The sequence below is a fragment of the Anas platyrhynchos genome, chromosome 2, assembly GCF_047663525.1.
Source record: "Anas platyrhynchos isolate ZD024472 breed Pekin duck chromosome 2, IASCAAS_PekinDuck_T2T, whole genome shotgun sequence".
In the NCBI taxonomy this organism is placed as follows: Eukaryota; Metazoa; Chordata; class Aves; order Anseriformes; family Anatidae; genus Anas; species Anas platyrhynchos.
The window spans coordinates 145,206,162-145,230,692 of NC_092588.1; the positions used below are offsets into that span (position 1 = coordinate 145,206,162).

At 37.9% G+C, this 24,531-nt stretch overlaps 1 protein-coding gene across 27 annotated transcripts in view; it reads right to left on the reverse strand.

Moving 5' to 3' along the window:
- Positions 1–24,531, reverse strand: part of PARD3 (par-3 family cell polarity regulator) — a 443,789-nt gene that overhangs the window by 129,084 nt on the left and 290,174 nt on the right. For all 27 annotated transcript variants that reach the window (XM_072033793.1, XM_072033801.1, XM_072033797.1 and 24 more), the window contains 2 exons: positions 18,969–19,196; positions 12,919–13,135 (listed from right to left, as the gene is read on the reverse strand). In XM_072033793.1, coding sequence (XP_071889894.1) covers positions 12,919–13,135; positions 18,969–19,196 — 445 coding nt within the window. The remainder of the gene's footprint in view (positions 1–12,918; positions 13,136–18,968; positions 19,197–24,531) is intronic.

Below are 24,531 nucleotides of genomic sequence, written 5' to 3' on the forward strand. Positions count from 1 at the left end.
AGAAGTACAATTTAGAAAATGGGTACTGGTCTAAAGGCAGATCTTATAAGAAATGCTAATGAAGCATAAAAAACCATCCGTTTTACTGGCACTCAAGGCCAAAAAAAAAAAAAAAAGAAAAAAGAAAGAAAAGTTGCAAGGGAAATTTGCTTCAACTCTTTCTTGGCAGAAAAGAAAAAATATATATAGTTGTTGGGTTTTTTTTTGGTACAAAAAGTCTTCATTACTCCAGTTTGCAACTGAAACGCTTGCTCGTGTATATATGAACACGGCATACTTTATGTAAACGTGAGTTGCAATAAAAGAGATTATTGAAGATACACTTGCAACCAGCAAAGAAGGGAGGACACAAATGTAAAACACCAGCTAGTTAGACCAGGAAATTGCAGTAACATTACTCCAACAACTTAGTTGTGCAGCCTGGCAATTACACTGTATAAAATCAGCAAAAGCCAACACAGATGCACAAAAAGTTAATCAAACTACTGACAGTTCATCCGGAACCTTCCAAAGATTAAAACTTCCCTACAGATCTCATTATCTAGAAATGTTAATATGTCAGTCAGCACTTTTTCTGTCAATTACTGAAAGTCGTGGTTGATACGAATCTCCTAGAAAATAACCTCTGTAGGGTAAATTAAGCTATAAGTGATGTCTCTATATCTTTAGTCTCGTTCACATATTTACACTTCATAGGAAGCAGGGAAGACACAACTGTTTTTCAGTACAGGACAACAGACAATACTGTAGGATCTGTGGGACGTGTCTAACGAAAATATTCCCCAAAGCCCAGATGAGCTGGCAGCTGCCATTATCTTTGAGGACGCCTATGGCAGAAAAATGCAATTCCCCTTGTTGAGCTGCAGTACCTGAGCACAGGTGGCTGTGGGCTACATTTGAGGGTTTCCTGTCCCGTTCTGGGTTCTACAGCATCACTTAAGTCTCTTCGGAGATGAAAAAGAATCAACTTTACTTGCAAATTATTAAAAATTAATGCCAATAGGAAACTTATCCAAGTGCTCTAGAACAAAACTTAATTAAGTTACACTGAATGCCCCTGAGTGGTCATAAAAACAAAAGGCAAAAAATAATAGCTACGCTGTTCTGGAACTCTGCTACAAAGACAAGGCTAAGCCAGAGGACCCAGCCTGAGCCAAGCCTCTTTTTTAGCACGCGTTAGCATGCCCTTGCTGGCTTCGCACATTTCTGCCGATTCTATCAGCTGGTACTCTGCCCAGCGGCACGAAAATTGAGTTTATATACGCGATACCTTCCGGGTGGAAAACGAAGAGCAAGACTTTGCACCACAGCGGCAGCAGCGGAACAAAACATCTCCAGGGCGGACGCAATGAGGCTCGGGTGGATCAGCCCTGGGAAGCCAGCTTGGCAGCGAGTCCCCACAGCAGCTGGCGCAGGGGCTTGCCCAGAGCTACCTTGAGCCCTGGGGACCCCCAGCATCCTGCAGCTGCCAGTAGTTGGAGCCTGAGCTGTCTGCACGGTAACTGCAGTCGAGATAACTCTATCAGTTGCGATTTACGCTGCTGATTATTTCAGGGCCAATTTGGGAACAGAGATTTATTTCAGATTGAAAATGTGTACAAGCCAGGACTCGTACTGGACTAATTAAAGGCAAGAGATGTGGGGTGGTGGGGTTTGATTTGGGGTTTCAGCCCCCCTGTAAATAAGCTCCTAGCACAGAAGATCTGAGACTGGCACCAGCCCCATATGCACTGGCATTTTTGATCTCATTTGTATCTGCTCAGGCACTATAAGTGAGTGACTGAGCTTATATTTATTTAGAAAACCAGACAGATGATATTTAAAATAAACCCAATCTTGACATCTAAGATACTCAGCTCCCAAGATTTTCTTCCTGAAATGAGATCAGGTCTGCTTGCGCTTTGTGCTGCAGACAGTATTACAGCAATCGCCACTGCCATGTTAGTATTTCTTCTGAATGTAAAACATAATTTTTATTATAGTCTAAAAAAAAATCTTAAAAAAAAACTTAAGTCCTGTTGAAAATGGCACCTAGTCTTCACTTTTATCTTACACAAGCTGTTTTCTTACTTTTACAGTTATAAAAGGCAAACAGAATTAGCAAAGTATTTTGAGTTCCAAAGATGATATCAGGACCCCTAGCAGTTACAGATGATAGCACTGTTGGTATCATTACCTGCTCAGCAACATCAGAGGAAAGAAATACTTTATCTGTAACATTACACATGAAACTGGTGCTTGTAGAAGCATGTTGTGTTCTCAGTTTCAGGATTTTAGCACTATGGGTTACAGACAAAGATAGTATCTAAAATAATATTGTGAAATATTTGAGATTTATTTGTGGTATGTTGCTGTTGAAATGTGTAACAGTAATTCATCTTGCATTCTAAATATTTCTGGTACACCTGGTGTTGAATATGCTGGAAGCATTTGCAATTGGTACAAAAATGTCCTACATTCATTATTGTGGTACTCAAAAATGCTGATACAGCTAAGATTCGAGATGCATTTTTGTTACTAAATTCTCTTTTGCAAAACTTTATATAGCTAATCCACAAACTTTGTTTCTGATTAGACATTTTCTTATGAAGTACTACCTGCAGCAGCATTAACAGAAAATCTACATATATTTTCAGTCTTCCAAAAATCACATCCACCTTCCAAACTAAACCCAACACCACCATCTGGAAGCAGTAGATAGCCTATGCTTTTAGCACACAGATATTTTGTATTTCTATAAGGCAGGAAATGCCAGAGAACATCAAAGCACTTGGAGACTGTAGCATGGAGAAGGTGCTATCCCATTTTCACAATGAGAAAACAGTTCTTCCTCAAAGCTTAAATGGCCTGTCAAACTCCCAGAGACTTCTAGACTGCAAGCACAAATAACTCTGGGACTAACTTTCTGCAGCCTCTACTGTTAGCATCTCCCTGACAAAGTAAAGTCTATAAAGTTAATACATCTGCTAAACTAATTATTTTTTAATAATTTTCCTACCGATACAGCATTACTAACATACTTCCAACATAAACTTTCAAATCCTTTAAAATAGCTATATCGATATGATGTTATTAGGTATGCTGCAGATAGAACCATGAAGTAGCTCCATGAAAACACACCATATTCTTTTTCCTTTTAGGAGCAGGAGCTATAAGGCTGACGTCAAAAAAAGTCCTGAAAAAAAGTGTTAGCATTTGTACAGACTACGAATTTATCTTCTGCAGAAGTAAACATTTCAAGATTTACTGTTAGTCACATCATCAGCTAGCCAAACATACCCTGTAAAACTAGTTCATGAAATGAATGTATTCCAGCAGGGTCTATTTTACAAACATCTACAGCCTTTTCTTGCACTCCTGCTCATTGTAAGCTTGTACAGAAGCAGTAAAAGTTAATATGCAGAGGAACACTACATTAACTACTGAAATGTTATTGCACATCAAAAAGGTTTACTGCTACTTTGCAAACATGCTTACCTGAGTGCCATAAAACACTGACATATAATGAGTCAGATCTATTGCAATGCATTGCAATCAGGTCTTCACTCTCATCGTGTAAAAGTATCTCCTTGATACAAGTCATTCTACATGATCTTCAAAAGAGAATTTTGTTTATGATCTTCTACAAAATTTGTTAGTGTTTTGGAATTAGGGAAATACATAACAAATTGTCAGCAACAGGATAAATTGCTAAGAACTGAAGACAGACATACTATTTTGTACTTGAATACAAAGGCACCTGTGTTATTATCTCAAAAGATTCTTGAGCTGATGAACACTGAAAGCCTATTAGACAGGTCAGAGAAGAACCACTATATAGTTACCTGTCCTGGTACTCCACCTTTGGCAGTTACTACTGATTACCATCAAAGACAAAATATCAGGGTAAGGGGGCTTACCAGTTATCATTCAACCAAGTATCGCTGCATTCTTATATTTTTACACAAAACTTTATAGAATGTGCTGAACACAAAAAGAATTAAAATAACATTTTCTCTCCCTCCAAAAGTAATATAAACCACCTTCTTTGTGACTGGCTGAACTACAAATGCTCAAGGTTTTACTTTGTATCTGTACTTCGAGATGAAAGTGAAGAATACCAGAATGAGTGCAACACAGAATTTATATTTTTAATTGAAAACCAGATGATAGTTTCCAGTGTCACATGAAATAGTAGAAAGAAAGATTTCCGCAGACTGTTTCTTCCTCGGTTCTAAAGAAAATCGTAATCTTTTCTAGCTCAGTGGATTATACTGGTTGCTATTAGGTATCAGACAGTCACGCTTGGTGTCTCACTAGTTGCTAGTTCAAAACTATTTAGAGCAAGACACACAGAAACACAGCAAAAATCACCTGTTTACAGGTAAATTTTTACTTAAAACTTAACACACAATGGGTGGCTCACAGTCACAAACGTGTGCTTAGCCATGTTATTTTCTATATTCTTGATGATCAAGGAACTTCAGGGCCAGCAAGACCCTCAGGGTAATCGTGTATCACAAACATCCTTTAAAATTTAAACTTTTTGGATGACAATCTTATTTTACATACATATTTGTGCTTCGTGAGAAGGATAAGTAGATGTTAATTGATTCTGATTTTTTGTACCAGTGATTATTCAATGAATCTTGTTCCCATCTCCTTTTGCCGAGGACAAATAGTTTTCACTAGGAGAGTGGTTAAGCACTGGAACAGGCTGCCGACAGAGGCAGCCGAATCTCCATCCTTGGAGATATTTGAAACTCAACGGGGCTTGACACTCGGCAAGCTGATGAAATGTGCAAGTTGGACTGCTGTGAGCAGGGGTTGAACCAAGCAGAGATCCCTTCCTGCCGGAATCATTCCATCAGTGTATTATTTTCAATGTCTGTTCAGTTCTTCCTAATTCTACTTTTTTCCTTTTCGTTTCTTTTGTTTGTTTGATTGCTTCTTGTTTTTCTTCCTTTTTTTTTTTTTTTCCCCTCTAGAAGAACTGATAAAAGGATTCAAAGTGGGGGACATAGCACTTGCAAACCCCATGGGTATTGTGTTTCTAATATCAGCTTCTCTTCTACTCTTTCTACAAAACTTCTGTTCCTCTTATTTTTCTCAGAAATAGCAACAACAACATAAAAGCCTAAATAAGCTCTCTAAATGCCTTATATCCACCCTTTTCTTACTGTATTCATGAAAATGCATGACCTCACAGACTATTTCTATTCCAGTATATTTCATTTCAGAAATCATACTGACTTAAACCTATTTTGCCATTCTCACTGAAGTGTTTTACAGCTCTGTATTTAATGATTATTTCTCTGCACAACAGTAAGACACACGAAAATCCTAGCAGGGCATCAACATTCCTACACACTGTGAATCCAGATTGCTCACAAGAAGTGAAACGCAGCTGTAAGTTAGAGCTTTGTCTTTTAGAAAAGGATCAGCTCTCCTGCAGCTGCCCGCTTAGGTACCTCGAGTAACTACGACGTAATAGCCTGTGACATCTTCTGCTGTAAAAATACTTCAAGTTACATTAATTTTCTTCCAAGAAATACATTCCTATTCCTGTTTTTAAAAAGGATTTTCAAAAAAAGACTCAGCTTTAAAAACAATCTAGAGGCAAAGCATCTGTAACCTGTATCAATATACCAGTGCTATCAGCAGCAAATTAAATCCCCAAGGAACATTTCCAACAGATAATGAAACAAATGCCATTAGTGGAGCTTTTCATCTAACAGATTCTTCACTTCTGAAGACAGTATTTATTTACCGTACTTTGTTAGGGACTAACACGTTGACTAGTTAGTAGTCTTCAATTATCACATCAGGTGGAGGAAAAAATCCTATTTCTAAACGAGCTAAAACTGAAATTGACTTTGAATCTCTGAACTGTCAACAAATTCTTCTATGAAAAGGCTTGCTTTACAGAGATTATAAAGTAGGTGTCATCCTTGACACTTGCATTCTATATTCATACTCCAGGCCTGGAAGAGAAACGCTGCAGAGCGCCAGGAAGGATCTTGGAGGGCTCAGCTGTCATGCTGCATGCCTCCCTCACTTGCTTTGCAGTCAGATACGGTACTGTAGATGTCAAAGGTTCTCTATTTAAACTCACTGACAAGCAAAGGAAGAATACTGGGAGAATATGTTAGCAGCTACTATGAACTTGTCTCTAGTATCAGGTCATCCCGACACTTATTTCAGGATGTTAGAAACAAAAGCTCTGATTCTATCCAAATTAAAAAAACATACAATATACCCTCGTCAGATTTACAAGTTCAAGATTTACTATGGGAAAATCCGGTGTTAAGAGTACATGCAACAAAGAGCTGCTTTCTGTCAGAATGACAAACTAGAAAGCCACATACGATTATGTTAATCTCTCGTTTCAGATCTCTCTCGCACAATTGCATACCACCGCTTTCTGTGTTTCGTGTAAAAGTCACAGAGTTTACCAACCATTTAATGAAGCTACATTCCTTAAATCCCTGACAGATTATGTGAGGTTGTTCGGATTACAAAAAAGAATTTGCCTTTCCACTGCCCCCTGCCCCAATTATATTTTAGTCATCAACATCTGTACCACGGGGTGTTTGGGGATGCGGGCAATGAAACACAAATCTCCTCCAAGCAACTGATTACCCCATGCAGAAGGAAACAACGGGAAAGAGAAAAAGTGTGGAGAGGAAGAAAGGAGAATCGCTTGCCTTTCTGAAAAGAAAAGCTATTTTCAATCAAGCTTATCTCTTTCTGTCCCTTATTTACTTTTAATTGGAAAGAAGGAAGTAAAAAATATGAAAATACTTTGAAAGACATTTGCAAGAGTCCTGGGTAATTGTCTGCATCAAAGATGACAATTTGCTGCATGGCTGATTTCATTTGAAAGGCTTTACTGACTGTGCATCCCAGGGGCTGCCTGAAACTTTGAAAATGGATCAGGACAAAGTAGCCCAGAGCAGCGCAGACCAAGGTGTCATTAGCAGTATTCAGCTTGCAGCCAGGATGAGGACTACGCTCCTTCCCCAGAAAAATTAAAACCCAGCACACTTAGACCTTGCATTTAGGCTTTCAGTGGGTTGCACACACTTTTTCTAGCTGGTAGAAGAGGGGAAGCAGATGTGGACTTAATGATAGTTGTGCCAGCTGGCACAGAGAGTAGTAGCAGGCAAAAAACAGAGCACAAATGGCCCCAAATTCCATTTACCTGAGCAACGACCCAGCTCAACTTTTTTGATGAAATTTTTAGCATAAGTACCACAAGCTGTCTGCAATGTTCTCAGATGAGTATTAGCAAATCCAGGTGCAATTCAGTGTACAAGCAACAATCTTTGAAGTTTAAGATGATACAACAGACAGGTGCTTAAGCAATAATCTCTTCCTCTATGTTCTAAGACTCAAGATTTATGGTATTTTGTGCCAAAAGCAGAGCACTTTAAAAAAAAAAAAAAAAAAAGTCTAACTTGCAGAGTTTATTCCTATGTTTTCTATCAAGTTCATGTATCAAAAAGTGTTATTCACCGATAGGAAGTCCTATTAGCCATGCTTCCACACAAAATACAATTATTGCTGCTTCTTAAGTAATTGCATGATGAAAATCAGACCACTGACTTTATCAGGTTCAAGGTATTTGCCAGTCTTGTTGATTGGGATATAATTCAACAGTATTTTACACAAGTCAGAAACCTTTTTGCCACGTGTCTGCTTAAAAGTCTGAAGGTTGTTATTAAACTTTCTGAATGTTGTTATTAAAGGGACATATTCTCAGCACCTTGGAAGCAGCTGTGTGGGAAAAAGGGGGAAAAAGACAACAGTGTATCTGATTTCAGCTAAACAAGGTTGTAAAATAAATTATCTATTTCCTCTTACAGAACTGGAATAAACAACACTACAAGGTTCCCAGTAATCATTTTAAATGTAATTTTAGGATTAGATTTTAATGGTAATCTGACATATTACATTTGCATTCACTATTCAGTGCATTGATTTACTCACCTGGATGCTACAATAATCAAGAGAGGAATTGAAGATTAGTCACCATACGTCACAGATTTACATTTTTATCATCCTGACAGGCCAGATCTTGAAATATACAGTCTCCAGTAATAAAAACACCTATGCATATGTTTAATGTTAAATATATTGTCTTGTTCCATAAACTTCAACACCCCGTGCTTCCCCACTGACAAACTATGTTTCTGTGGACTGAGGTTTTAATTCCTACAGTAGAAAATGTATTTATTTCTTGTTACATACTTATCCACAGTTACTTCAAAGTATATTACATCCTTCTCATTAGCAAACTCCAAAAATAATGAAAATATTTTCTAAATTCAACTAGAGGTTAAGACACAGTAGGTATATCCCCACATCTTTCATTCTCCTCAGCAGTTCCCCACAAAAACTCAAACATACCATTTGTATTTTCGAACCCATTTTTATCTCATTGTATTGATATATATCAATTTGTTTCAGCATGCTTTTGTTATCACACAGTGACTGTCCCTCCAATATTATTTTACCATGACATGACTTGTTGCTACTTCTCTTCTTCCTTTTGGAAACCCAAAGCTGCCTTTCTCTTTTTTTCTCAACATCTTAGTAGTTCAGTTTCTCTAAACACGTTATTCCTCAGACACAGCGTTTCCTGAGACTGAGCACTTTGCCAGACATAATTTTTCAATCACAAAACTCTCCATTGAGAGTCCTCCTATACAAAATCCCCAGTAAGATTGTGGCCTTCTACTTCCCTGCAAACAAAATAAAATCCAAAACATTAGTGGAACAATCATAGTGATGTCACCGTGTTACCAAGTCATGGTTTTGGGCTATCAGAGAATATTATACGTGGTTTGGGGAAGCTGGGGAAAGATGCAGAGCTGCCACTTCTTCCATCTATGACATATTATTTCATCAGGCTAGTCAACCATCTAAAGACTTTATCCAAGCTTGTACACTGTGAATAAGCAGGGAGGAAGTATAAGGATCTCAGGCAATCAGCTGCACCACAGCAGAGCATCATTTCATGCACAGCTACAAGTAAGAATAATCTCAAATCTTACATACTGACAGTCCCCACTTTCATAAATTAAAATATCCTGTATTGACAGGGGCAGGAGGAGGGAAAAGTAAGCAGCATACACAATTTTCTCTCTCAGGAGAGGAACATCACAGAATCCCACAACTTAGAAGCCCATCAAATTAATGCATCCCTACCAGCACTAATTATAGGTGCACTGTTTGAAACTACGGAGCCTCTTGCTTAACGCAGTACTACAATGACTTATTTATCAACTGGATGGTTTTGTCAGGTTCATTTAATCAGGAAGAAAAATCTCTACAGAAATAAACAAAATCACACTCAGAAATGAGTAAACGTATTTTAGCTTCCAGTTGGAGATGCATAAAGATTTTTATAATCTTCTGATGTCAAAACATACATCTATTCAAGCCTTCTTAGCAGCAAGACACAAAAACTAGCAGAACTTTTTATCAGCTTCCCCAAAATTATTTGCTCAGCTGTCAATGGCCATCCAGGCACCCCTTAAATGTCAGCAGTGGAGAAGGTGGAACTGCACAGCCTCTCCCCGGTATGTGATTAAAGACAGAGAATATAACACATAATCCCACTGCAGGGATAAGACAGACAGGGGGATGATGCAACTGCTCAGGTAAAACAAATATGTTCTGGTGTAAGCAAGTTCTGCAGCACCCACAAGCAGCACCAAAGCTGATCTGTCAGAATCTCCCCAGAGAGATCAATATTTTTGTTCAACATTTTTCTAGGTTTACTTATACCCTATATTTATCTGTGAGCTGAAAGAGAGACCGTTAAGCCAAATGTCAAATTTATAAATATTATTCTCTTCTGCTCTCAAATGTCAATTTGGAAAAAGAAATACACACGTACTCAGACAGATTTATTTCATTGAGAGAAGGGTGAACTTCCAGACTGTCTGCAGCCCAGTGTGAGCAAAGGTCCTCAGGAAACAAGGGGAGCTTGGTGTGTCAGAGCACTGTGTTTTACAGCTCTCGCTCACGGTTACATCAAGCCTCTCTGCTCTGTTTGATGAAAGCAGTAAAACAATGCGAGTACTTAAAAGATTTACTTATGATTTTAACCTGCTATCTGAATCATCCTGGGATTTCTTGGAAATGATGACTAGATGCTGAAGGATAAATGTAACCTAGGATCCCCTTGTGGGAGTTCTCATCTCATGGTACAGTTTAATGAAGATCCCAGTACCAAATCCTAAGATTTTAACTGAAGGCAAGGAGACTTATTTTTATACATTACATAGACTCTGCTTCAGAAGCTGTCAGTTTGCATACAGGCAGTAAAAAGCCCCTTGGCTAAATACAGGCATCGAATAAAGTGTCAGTTAACAGTAATTTCACCCCGCAAGTGTTCTTGCCCATACAACTTAATGAAGAAAGATTGTTTTACGATAAGAGCAATGAAAAGGAGGAAAGAAAGAAAAAGGAGAAAAGAAAAAGACCTACAAAGAAATGACAGTGTTGCAAAGAACCCAAACAGCCAATTACGCTTTGATCATGGCTTGAATTTCAAGTGTTACTGTCATCATTATTTTCCACTGCACCACTTCTTTCCCTGATTACTCGGTATCTATGATGTATGTTGGATATACAGCAAAAACAAAGCATGGTATAGGCAGAAGCACTAGCTTATCTTTCAGCCATAATAAAGCCTCTCTCTCAAACATTATTGAGATGCCTGTCAACAAAGCAAATCTGAGCACCGAGTGGAAATGAGGCATAACATTTAATTCCTTCAATCAGCATTTTCCTGTTTGCCAGGAGCACCTCTCCTGGGTGGGCTGACAAGGTGCAAGCTAATTTAAAGATCCAGGAGAAGTCAAACTGCATCCGGATAGCACTGCTCCCACGTTAATTAAGAGGAGACTGAAAAGTAAAGTTCACTCAGAAATGGTACTGAGGGAAAAAATAACTCAAGGAAACATTGACTGTTAGGAAGTGCAGACAACAAAGTGATCATCAGACCTTCTTATCAGTAAAATTATAGTTTTCAGATTAAAGATGTAAGAAGTGTTATATCAAACATACAGACAAGGTTACTTCATATTTTGCTGGGAGTGTCTGATTAAAAATTGTACTAATTGCCGCTTTCACATTAATTTCCATTCAGAGCTTTCAGAGCTACACTGGAACACCAGACACGAGGCTCTAACGCCGAAGGGAAGAAAGCAGATGACAACGTCTGGACTGACTTGGCTCTCCGAAACAAGAAGCCTTCCCTGTTTGGAGGTGACTCTCTGCAAGTCAGATCTTTGTCTCCGTACCAACACTTGCAAGAGGAAGCAGCTCCCTCACAGGTGCTCTGGGCACGAGGAGCATTATACAGGGGGAACCCAAAGACTAAGGAGCTGCCCAGATTTCTAGATGCTGTGCAATACCTTCTGACTGAACTGCCTCACCAAATAACACTCATGTTACCCAGTAAGCTACTTACAGCCTGCAGAATTTATTATGTATAATTTGCCTCAATTTTGCCTGTCATTTATATTGTGATAGCCATTTATACCAGAAATCTTAAAGTCCTAAAACAAAGCTGCAGAAAAATGGCAAAGACTACAGAAAAGAACCGGTTGGCATTTTGCATCCCTAACCTTCTCCTCTCCCCTTGAGCAGGGTGCAGCCCTGCGCTGGGCTTCAATTCGGGCAGGCAAGCACCCAGAAAATGAAGGTAGCCCCACAGCACATTCATACGATCAGGCTGAGGTACTCTCCTCCTACTGAAGTGTGGGGCTATCTTTTATGACACTTTTGGTACTGTTGTGTATGCTGCCTAACAACCTGATATGATTTTGTTTCTTTTCTAAATAAATTTTCTAACTATTATTTTCAAACTTTTTAAATCCAAAGTTAACTAGTTTTGTAATGTCATTCTGACAGAACAACTCTCAAGAACCTCAGCAGGTACAACCAAAGTTCAATCACAGGATAAAGATGATAACAGGTTTTAAGTAAATTGAAGCTCCACTTAAAAGTTTTCAGAGTAGAATCACTGTTAGTAAAGCTTTAAAATAACACCAGTATCTCACTTCAAAATTAAATAGTGAATCACTGCATACATAAAAGAAATCAAACACTTCCATATTATTTTTTCTTGGAAATATATTTATTTACTTTAGCTAGTTAAAATAAAGACCGATTTTCTTACTCTCTCACCCCTTCCCACAAGTGTTCAAAGGTGTTTGTCATGTTTCACCATTTACCCAGAACAGCAGGGTGTCCCTCAGCAGTCTGCTCCTTTCAGATCCCTTATGTCTGCTGGAGAGACAACCGTCTCCCTTCAAAAAATTCAGTACTTGGTAAAAATCATGTCTTACACTGACCCCTTCTCCAGAGTGTGGGTTCACAGAACACCCAATCTTATTTAGATCCTGATTTCCTTGACACAAGCCTGCTGCTTTGCATTCTCAAACTGATGTATCTCTTTCGCATCTTACTTCCATAACACCAAACAGCTTAACAGTAAAGCAAAAATACCCACACATTTAGTAACACGTAAGCTTTGGGTAAAGGATTAGGAACAGCACAGGTTAAGAAGTAAAAAAAAATAAAAATAAAAAAAAATTTGATCTGTTGAGGAATATGTGCACTACTTAGACATCAGCAATGACTCTTTTACAGACCAGGCAGCTTGAATTCTTAAAACACATTTTTCCTTTGCAGTCCCTTTAGCCCACTATACCCAACAGCTTTTCTTCCATTCTGAGCTGCTTTCCTTTCATGACACTTTTCATAAACTCAGAAAATGAGAGATATGCCTAAATAAGTCGTGCATGTGTTTTTCTAGTAAAATACGGCCTCAGGAAACAGTTACAATATAAAGGCTTAACCTAAAAGACAAAGCTGCATTTTATAATTCATTCTCATATTTGATTGCAAAGGACCTACCTGAACATGTCTCCTAAGCCCTTCAGCATTCCTTTCTTTGCCTTAATTTTATCCTTCTCTTTATCTCGATCTTTCTTCTTTTCCTTTCCAGCCTTTTTTCTGTCGCCTTTATCTTGGCTTCCATTCATCTGTCTCTCCAACGAGTGGGATGGCTGGTCACTTGCTGTAGACACAGATTCTCTACCAGATCTTGAGCTTTCCTCTGTGTCTTCCTCCACTGAAAGTACAAATTAAGAAACATCAATGGGATAACAACAAACAATAAAGGCAGTTTTTTGGCATATTACATAATTTATTTTCAAGTAGGTTATGTGGACAAAAATAAAATAATTCCATTCTTTTCCAAAATCAGTATCTGATGATTTGGGTTTCTCCTGGAATGCCCCTGTGTGTTATTACACGCAATCTTAAAGACAAGGAATTCACCTCTGCAGAACACTCTGAAAACTTGATTCGTGCTTTGTGGGTATTCTGAATAACATATAGATTAATAGGGAGGATTATTAAAGTGATGTAAATTGGACTCTTTTGTTTCACCACCTAAATCAGTTGAAGAAAGCTTCAGAAATGTCTGCAAGAAACAGCAGCAGTGCAGCATGCCCTGTCAGGAAATTCTTAGTAATACTCCCATAAAAATATGAAAGTCATTAAGGACTGTTAACCCTCAATAGAAGCCTTAATAGACTTTTTCTTCTGCTACAAATACTATAATGGTTTTCTTGCACTACTTCATTTCCTGGAGAAGTATAAAGCATGTCATGCATCATGGCTTTTGTTCTTCCATAGACTGCTTGTGATGGAGCAGCTTGGGAGGCTCAGGTGGGGAGATTCCACCAAGCGCAACAAGCAAAACATTTTAAGAGCCCCTAACATGATTCTTCTCTGTTTCTAATCCAAGAACAAGACCCAGAGAATCCTAGAGTATAGCTAAGGTCAAGTTTAAACAGACTACATGTATTGCAGAAAGCCTGAAACAGAAATGACCAAAAGAAACAATCCAATCAGAAACTGAAAACTCCCCCAGTAGTTTAGCGAGAAAGAAATAAAATATGTCAAGCACAGGAGTTAGAATACTGCAGCCTTTCTGACTTAGCTTAGAGTCAAGCTGTGATCACCCAGGAGCTTTAACATGTTCTATCATCACCTTAAAAGCAGGGCTACACCATCTTCCAACAGACAGCATAAAGCAGCAATTAGAATCACAGGTGCATACTTTGTAGTGTTTCCTGTAGCTCTAAGAGGCTCCAAACAACTTTTGGCAGTAGAGGTTGGAAAATTTATTATTTTTTTTTCAAGTATAGGCTATTGGAAATAAACTTTTTTTTTTAATAGCCAAAAAAATTTGGAAATTGCCATGACATAGAGGGAAAAAAAATAAATCACTTTTAATTTAGCATATGTTTACATATTATTATTACTCCTACTAGTACTGTTATTTGTAGACCTCAGCGACTCCTCTACAGCCAATGAAAGTGTGTGATTTTTAAGAAATTTCTCATACATAGAGTACTGTAGAATATAAATTTGTTTTTCTTAGTCATCTTTCATATTCACCTTACCAGTAATTCACTGAACCTGAAAAGTCTACAAATCACGAGCTGAAAGCCACTCAATATTCTATCTTCTCTCTCTCAGATGCTTGCCAAGAAAATAGTGTTTATACTCTAATATTATAATACACAGACCTGTCCAATAGACTTAATACTTGCTCAGTGAGTATCCCAAGATTTCTATAAATATTCTCCAACCCTGGAAGATCACAAAAATATATTTCAAGAAAAACATACCATATTAGATAAATATCAACATTAATAACTATTTTTGAATCTCAGCTCTGAATTACATACTCTGAATTACAAATCACCAGCAAGGGGAAAAAAGAATAAAAAAGAAAAAGAAAAAGAAAAAACATGGTCCCCAAAATTCTTATTAATTTATCCTCAGGACTGCTATCAATTAAGCAGATGAAACAACTTCTCAGTTGTAGGCACTGATTTAATGTTTGGATAATTTTATTTTAGAAAATGAATAGGCATTTCCTATACATCTGTGTACTAGCTGTACTTGTATTTTTTTTGGTGAAAGTGTTGTTTAGACAAAGTTTGGGATGATATTTAATTATTATTAAGAGTATTGGAAAACCACTTTGGAATAGAGATGCTAATTTTTTGCATGTTAATTTATAGCTACAATCTGTTCCCATTAAACCAAATAGACATTTAAATGATTGTACTTGCAAATGATTATAATTAGTAAAATTAAAAATTAAAAATTAGAAATCTGGCAAATTCTGAAGTCAAATGTTTACTTGGTACTTCATTTCCAGAATTTCTAGAATTTTAAAGATGAACATATTTTGTCCTATGGTTGTTCATATTCATATGACAACACATTATTTTACTCCTAAATATGTATTAAGTGTATTGTGCTATGCTGAGTTGCTGAACAACTTGTCATAACAATGCCTCGTCTTATTGTTTTGCATATTCTGTGGAAATAATATTGCCTCCCTTCCACAGTTGTGCTACAATAAATATTTGTCTATCACACACATTTTGCTCGCAGTTAACTCCATAGCTTAGAACAAGTTGTGTGAACTACATGTAGGACACCTGTTCTCTCGAAATAAACACTGGTGACTCTACTGGAGTAAATAGATTTCCAGTTTTCTTAAAAAGGCATGACATGAAGAAACTTGTTTCACTTTTATGCAGAACAGTCATTCTGCAATTAACATACACCTAATTACTAGTGTTTAGAACAAATGCAAAGGCTGCTCAATTAAAAATTCAAGCCCAGGCTACAAATGAAACTTCTCATTTCTGCTAAGTTGAAGTAATGACATTAGGTTGCCACAAGACACAGAATGCATTTGCTTTGGTGCTGTTATTTCCTTCCTTCTTTTCCTGCAGACTCCTATTCCTCCCCCCTCTCTATGCAGGATGCTGAAGCCAAAAAAAATAAATTGGAGTATACTTTAAACATCAATTAAAGCTGAAAACTAGCGTCATTTCATGAACCACACTGTACTGAAGAGATCTACACAAACAGGTATTATGAAGCTATTCTCCTAATTAGGCCATAAAATGGAAAAGATGCACATGAGGAATCAAAGCTACTTAATGTGAAGCTATTTTGCCACTAAGCTTCCAGGCCTCTTATTGTGATATTTAATACAGCCGTAGATTCTAGCAATTAAGATTCAGCAAAAGATTAGAAAGCTTTGCCGATCTCTCCCAATCCAAATGCCCTGCTCTCATTCAAGTCACTAAAGATAAACATTTTGCTTTCAGTCAGCTATTTCGAGTATTAAGGAGGGGAAAAAAAAAAAAAAAACAAGAAAAGAGAATCAGGCAAAATGATCTGTAAAAGCTAAACACCCACACCTTTCCACAAATATTACTTCTTTACAGAGATTAAAATTCATACCCATCTTCTCAAATACTTCTTAAAATGTTGTCCTGGAACTGGACACAGTGATCTGATTTTCATCCCGCATCTGGTAATTTAATAACATCTTTTTCCAAGGACAGCAAATACATTCATAGGAGAGTTAGCCCCTCTGCTACATATGCTACCTGTATTTATATGGCTTTCTTATATTGGGTGATGACATGTTAAGAATTATTCTATAAAATATATTGCAGTGCTGTTATTTGCTGCTCCAAAGAGGGTCACAATGTCTGGAAGAAAAAAGCACTCAGCACTGAAACATTTGGAGAAATACTTGGGAAAAATATCAAGTAAAGCAAATGAATCCAACCTCAAGGGCATCAGCAAATTGACCACCAACATGTTTGCCTGGGTTTTATAATGCCAGAAAGCCACATTTTAATTTCAAACAATTACAGAATAATTAAATGCAATTTAAAAAAAAAAAAAAACTTATGCCATGTCATTATGGCAGCAGTGAGACATTAGTCACATTAGTACCAGATTGTTAAATCAACTTCTATGTATTCAAAGGTGTCCAGGCTTTTTCCAGCTGAAGACATCACTTGGCAAATTCTCTGAAATCTGAAGCCACATATAATTTACACAAAGTGGAGGAGACTGCACAGACACAGAAATGTTCCGAAAAAGACAGACCTCAGTACTGTAGACCTAGTATTTTGAGCTGATTCCAGGCCCCACATGGCTGGGCCAGCTCTTAAGCTCCACGTTCACCATCAGAAGCAAAAACCTAGAGAGCCTTCTGTGCCATTCCTGGGAATGAGCTGTGTCCAGCCAACATCCTGCATTTGCTTTACAACTTGTCTGCTTCTATTACCTTGGCAGTCCAAGTTTCCAGATTACTATTTAGATGTTTTATTGTAATATATGGAAGCTATAAAAACGCATGCAACTTCAACAGAATGTGCAATACTATGCATGTTCCTAGGTCACACTTTGTTCAGCCCTTCTGTACCATATGGGATTTGAGAACAACCTCTCACTGGCTCTCCCAAGGTGGCTCTTGGTCCATCAATGCCAGAATTCTTCATCCACGAGGAAATGAGGACAAAGACTCACCCCATGGCATTTCACTTTCAGCCAGACGGTTTTGTCTGGTTTCCACTACTCCCATGCAAAGGATACAAAGGCCATCAAACAGTTCCTTTCCACTCTATGTGTTGTATCAATACGCTCAAAACCTCTTGCAGTAATCTCATAAACCTATACTCACCTAGAAAGTCTTTCTTGATAAGTTTTGCTGTCATGTGTAACTTCTGGATAAGCCCTAGATATTTAATGCCTCAAAACAGGATATTACTCAGTTGGCTCACAACAAACAAGACCCTTTAGAAAAATGCTGTCTTGTGTCCCAGAAGACCACAGGCATGAAGTTTGGGAGAATTATCATGATCACTACGCATTTTCTCATACCTGTTCTTCTACTGGCCAGGAATAGATTGACAGCCAACAGCACCAGACCAACATTTAGCCTCACTGCTGCGTGAAATTGCTAGGTGCTGTGAGAGGGAAGCAGAATTAATTCTGTCCATAACTACCTTTGAGAAAAGTGACTGGCAAAATGACCTCCCTTTCAGTCTCAGAACAGTTTTAGAAACAGACATATTAAAAGAAAAACAACAGAAGAGTTTTAAAAAATAAAAGAGTGACTACACAAGTCGCTTACAACAGAACATTATAGAATGACACTTCTGAGAAAGATTTTCTGAAAGTAAAAAAATTTTTAAAAGAGAGTGAAAAATCTCTTTTCAAGCTTTTTCTGTTAGTATTCAGGCTAAATATTTTACCACTTCAGCTTTCCAAATATCTTATTCATTCATAAACTACTAACTAGCTGCAGGTAGATTAAAAAAAAAAAAAAAAGCTGCTGGTGTGTGACAAGTCGAAACTAGTACAACATGAAGGTTAAAAATTCAATAATTTTAATACAACCCCTGATTGAGGTAATTTACCATTCACACTATTTTCATTCAATATGAGTTGTCATTTTACCAGCCCATTCTTACATAGTTCAATAATGATAAGGTTAGCTTTGAAGTGATTCTTTTATGTTAATGACATTCTCCACATGTTGGGTCATACTTCGGGTTAAAGAACTGAAAATGTAAATGAATGCCCATTAGGGTGGGTAATAGCTGATCATTAACTTTATATTTTATTAGATCTGCCAGCCTTACTCATTCTAATTAAAGGACAGTGATTTCTTTTTTTTCCCCCAGACACTACAAATGTACCCTTTCTAAGTTAGATGCACATATTTTTGTAACATGAATTCAGTGTTTCTTTTTCTTTCTGCGTAAAATGTTTCTAATTTACATCAGTAAATTAATTAGCTGTCTTAGAGAAAATTTTCATAGTAAGTAATTTAAGTAAACATAATCCTAATAATCTTATTTCCTTGTTTTAGGAAGGAAGGAAGCTGCAGAGTGTTGCAATCTGCTAATGCATATGAAGGGCAAAAGCCTGAACAAAGCCATGAAGAGAAGTTAGTTCTATTCTTTTAAAACCCTAGGATAATCTTCTATCACTTTTAATCACCTTCTAAAGGATTAACTTATATTGTTAACACTTTTTATGTATAACAATAGTTTACTTACGAGTTTCCATGCCTTCATCATCATCATCTGCTACAGGTTTATCATACGATTTGTCTATGGCAGCTCTGAAGCTTTCATTGCAGCCTCGTCCTCGGATAATTCGTGGGCGTGGGCGGTGGAAGGGAATATCACCATTCAGAGTCACCTCAGCAACTGCTGTCTGCAGGCTTTCTAATGAGCTGGATTTCTTCAGACCTAATGAAGGCCCCACATCTCTGGTTGGGGAACCTTAGTGATTTAGGGAAGAAAAAAAAAAGTAATTAGAATTAGTGTAGAGAACTGCATGCTTGATTATGCATATCCATTGTGAAAGTCTTTGGGGACACACTTAACATTATTCACATCATCTCTCAATAATCTGTAGGGAATTCTCTGCAGATTTGTTGGTCTCAGAAGTGAATGAGTATGTCAAGTTATAGTCAACGAAACCGACAATGTTAGTAACGTCTGGCTTTTCAAATTAGTGAAAAGATACCAACATCTCTTACTATTATTTTACCAATTTGAATGATAAAGTAATCATGGGGCTTTAAAAACACAGCTCATGAAAACAACAGAGATACATATCTAACTGCATCAGACAAAACTATTAATTATTTTTTGTTTAGAGATTAAAATTTCATCTGTACTAGCAACTGAGAGCATATTCTGGGCATGAATCCTATTGTGTTTCGAGTAATATTCTTGCAAAGTACCCCAACTTCTGGCTTCAAGGCTTCATGTTGTTCTGGCTTCATGTTGTTTGGTTTTAATTGAGTTTTAAAGACTCACATCAAAATGCTAACTATTTCATAATGAAATACTTCTGAGAAATATCAGTTGACTTGCTGGGATTTTGTGAATTTGTTTAAAAAAAAAATTCTGTGGAAAGGACCCAATTAGCCAGGCAATACCAGCTACCCAGCTGGAAAAGAAACACATTCCTGGCAGTGCCCAGGTTGGTGCTTGGGGCTGAGGGCAGCTCTTATCACTGCTGCACGCTCAGAGGAGTGCCAAGAAAGCCCTAGCCAGTGTTCTGCAAAACTCCTTCCCCATCCAGACTTGTCTTCTTGGCTTTGTGAACTAAATGTCTAGCTTCTGTTTTTAGATACACACGCTCACAGTGCTGACAATTGCACAGTTGGATCTCACAGTTAAAATGGAGAGAGATCTATCAGGCAATAAATAGATAAATAAAAATTCACTGTGTTTGTTTAGAGTGATTTTGTTCAGAAGCGAAGAATAGTCCTGGCCAGCTCTTCCATAGGATTTGTGGCTTGAGAGATAGAAGAGGCATGATCATCTCAGCCAGATTTCCTGAAGTTATGAGATCAGAGCCCTCACCCAGAATATAGAAAATCTCCTTTTTTCTTGACCTGAAGGGAGCTGAACAGAGAAGGGTGCTGTGGCACCACAGCAGTCCCTGGGGGGGGGAGGGGGTAGTTAGTCACCACCCTCATCTTACAGAGGTACAGAAAGATCAAGGGACGACAGAGCCAAGCACTGAACAGGGCCACCAAACCTATAAACAACCTGCTTGTAAGCAAGGTCTGGTGTGAATGATGCAAAAAACGAGTTATCTGTTTAAAGTATTTATATCAGAATAATATAAAGCCCTGGAATTGATTCCTGTTACGGCAGATGTTGGAGGAGAGGAGAGACAGTATCTGTCAAACTTCTGTGACACAGTTATGTGAAGTTACATTAAATGGGGAAGGGGGAGGAGGAATAGCACTAATAACAGTTTCTCTCATCAGTCAGTGTTGGGAGGTGCGGGATGGAAGCCGGAAGAGGGGTGCGGGACCTGCAGAAAGGCAGCATGGCAGGTCCTCTCTGTGTTTTTTGCTAGCTTGGTGTTAGGTAGAGCAAGGTGACAAATGCTGTCATTTTCCACTCATCTATTAAGAGTCTGAACAACTAAGTTAAAATAAAATCCCTTAGATCAAATAGATTCAAGAAGCAGCTGTCAAAGAATTCCCTGTAGCTGCCCTACTTTTGAGATGAATTTGTAAACAGAAACAAAACAACAATCCTTTTTCACAGGTCTGGAGAATTGCTGCAGTTTCGTTCCCCCAGAGGTCTGGGGTCCTGCTGTTTTCACCCTCAGTCGGAAACAAACACACCCCACCAAATTCAGAATTTTATCTTGATGAACTTGCATCTCACCGAAGAAGCCACCCTCTCGCCCACCGCCCCTGGTTGTGAGGGTCATGAGGATAGCTGGGGGCACAGAGCAGCTGCTGGGGTGAGCAAGAGCAGGCAGCTGGGACAAGGATGTTTGATGGCTTCCCAGCTGTGCAAACAAACTGCAGTCCAGGTTCCCCCAAGTTTCGAACATGGCCCGAAGTCTAATGCAAGGATTTTCATAGAACACTATACCAAGTGAAAGAGCTTCAACTTGGGCAATGCCCTAGAAACTGTCCACTTCCTAACATATGTCACAAATTGCTGGTCCCCCACTAAAGCCTGCAGTTCACAACAAATAAGATTTTGGTTTTTTGCTTTTTGGGACTGTGGTTTGATAAAAACAATCCACAAGACAGAAAAGAAAAATGAATGCAACATTTTGAAGGGGGAAAAAAAAAGAAGAAGAGAAGAGACAGGACAATCCTATATGAACCAGCTGTTTGACAGATTCAGTTTCATATACAAAGGGAAAGGGTATCCTCTTACATGGCAACTTACTGTAAACTCCCTTATTCCAGATTCTGCTTTGCAACCTTCTAAATGAAATGCTCGTATATCTTTTCCTAATTACTGAGTGGCTCTTTTTGTAAACAGTAATTATAAAGCAAGCATTTATATGCCCGTTTATGTTCATACAGAACATTAAAAAAAATTCCATTTCCTGCTACCCAATACAGATCTTTGTGAGAACAATATTTATGTAAGTTGTGCTTTCCCAAAGGAAAAGCTAGATGGGATATGACCTAATGTTACTTCAGTACTGTAAAACTAATAACAGATTACAGAAATGATATGAATATTTATTGAACTTGGGTGGTCATGAACACAAATGTGGACAGGTTGTAGAATTTGAAAGAGGAAAATGTCATTACACAAGCAGTTTAAGCACTGTGATCGTAAAGCTATGTGTATTTCAATACCTTCACCAGCTTCTATGGCCACTTCATAGCAAGTTTGCTATTTTCAAAATATATGGTTAAGCCTCCCTGTAAATTGAGTGAGTTCAGAATTTATTACTAGAATTCACTAGCCAGAAAGTGAGCTGTTTATTCATAATCCATTGAGAAACTGCACACTTTCTTTAAGATGCATTTTGTTTAAAATTTATGAGTCACATCAAAACCTTGTATTCTAAATACAAAAATGTCAGCATTTTCTTCTAGACTTTACAGTGCTGGTGGTAATCATCAGAAATGTTATCTGCTGAGTTCTATTTTGACAGCAGAATTTGAAACAGAAAAATAAAAAGAAAGAAATAAAAAAAAACACATCTACCTAAAGCATCTTCATATGACTGAGGGATGAAAGGGGTTCTTTTATCATTTTTTAAAATTTGAAGTTAATCAAAATTTTCCATTCCAACAATTTTATTAACAAATAATCCACCCTTTGAGGTGGATTCAGCCATCTGCAACACAGAAGCACCCCATCCGTAAATCCTACCGCGTGCGCAGCCTCCCTGCACGCTGCTTACACGTCCATCCACGCTGCTCTCCTCTGCGTGCCGTACACCCAGATCCACCTCTCACAGGCTCTGTGCCATGCTCACGCCATCCCAAGCCCCTGCCCACCAGGCATGCACCGCCACCCTTGTGTCTCAGCTGGCCAGTCCCTGGGGAAAGCCTTGCTCTCCAGACCATGCAGCACCCTCTGCTCATGCACGACCTACGGGCGTTGCATGCATCGGCTCTCATGTGGCACAGGCACCTCAGGGCTTCACCGCACACACAGATCCAATGAAACATCTAATACTCACAGACCACATTAAACCTACGTGATGCTCCCTGCTCCAAGCCCCCTTTTTTTCCCGTTGCAGTGACTGTTTAACAACTCACGATGCTCCCACCTCTCTAATCTTACGTTAAGTATTTATAAGGTGCCACAAGTCTGCATGGGCGAATTGCAAAGGCAAAAAGTCTGGTGTTAAAGGACGTAGGAGGCTTCCTTTGGTGACTATTTTTAAAAGCTATAAAAGTATTTTTTAGTGCTATAAAAGCACTTCCCTTTAAATGATTTTAAATGATGCTTTTGTTTCTTTCTGGAACATTATTTTTACTAACTCTTAGGTTAAATGCTACCAGTGACGTCAAAAACTTCCCTCTATTTGATTAAAGCAGTTTTGCAAAGGCACAAAGTCTACTTTTAAGCACTTTCTTAAAGGACATTAGTCTATTTTTGAATTTACTAACATCTGCTACATTAGATTTGATAAATTCTTCTATTTCTGGTTCAATTCATACAAAAAGAGTAACATTTTTTGCTGGAAGGGGGGCAGGGGAAGACTAAAACAAGTAACTGCATCAAAAGTATTTCAGCTTTGTTTCCATTTAACAAAAGTTTACTTTAAAAGCATCCCGTAAAAATAAATAATTTAAATACATCTTCTGTGTTGGTTTTGCTTGTTGGTTTTGCTTGTTTGTTTTGCTGTTGTTTGGCTTGAGAGAGAGTGTTTTGGCCTTTCCTCACTGTGGACATGGAAAAAAGAAAAAACCAACCTGCTAGCATGCCTGGGACTCAATAAATGAGCCACGCTCAATTGCTACTGAATATACTTCTAACCTCTAGAATGAACTATAAACACTGCAAGGATTAGGCACTTCAAGTGAACTACAGAAAGAAAAATAATTAAAAATCTATTATAGTTACTAGGGCTGGTGAGTTCTACGCTCTCCTTTTCAGCTAATACTATTAAATCCAACTTTGACTGCAACAGTGTTTGTTTTTATTTTTCTTTTAAGTAAATATATGCTGAATTTGTCTGGCTTCTACAGTTCATCAAATCATAGTTCACCACACATTTGACGTATTTTTTTTCTTATACCAGATGATTTTTCAGCCAAATTGCAGTAAGTGGTTTGTTTAAAAACCACATCCATCTTCAGTAATGGGAGAAATGCAATGTTTACATACTAAACCTGGTTAAAAGCACACAAAATAAATAAGAAAAAGTACAGTCAAAGGTGTGGTGTGTGTTTTTTTTTTTTTCCCTTTTTTCCAGCCACTGAGCTTGCTGTGCACAAAATATGTAACTGCTTAGTCCAGATGGTTACGGTCACGCTTGTTCACCCAAGTTGTCTGACGTGTCTCTTTTTGGAATTTAATCCAGGTGTCACACATATAGAAAAACTATACTCTGTTGATACCACCAAAAGCACTATGCACTTTTAAACCTAAGCATCATATTTTGCTAAAACACAGGATTTACATCATTGTTATCACATCCCATTCCAATAAGCAGGCTAATAATTAAATGAAGAATTATTTACAAGTAATTTGTGTTTGATCTTTAACTTCTTTTTCTGTGAATAGTGCTCATGGTGAAGGCAGTTCCCAAGCTCTGTTTCTTACCATAACCATTAACACAATTCATACATTCTGATGGCCCTAATCTTTCAAA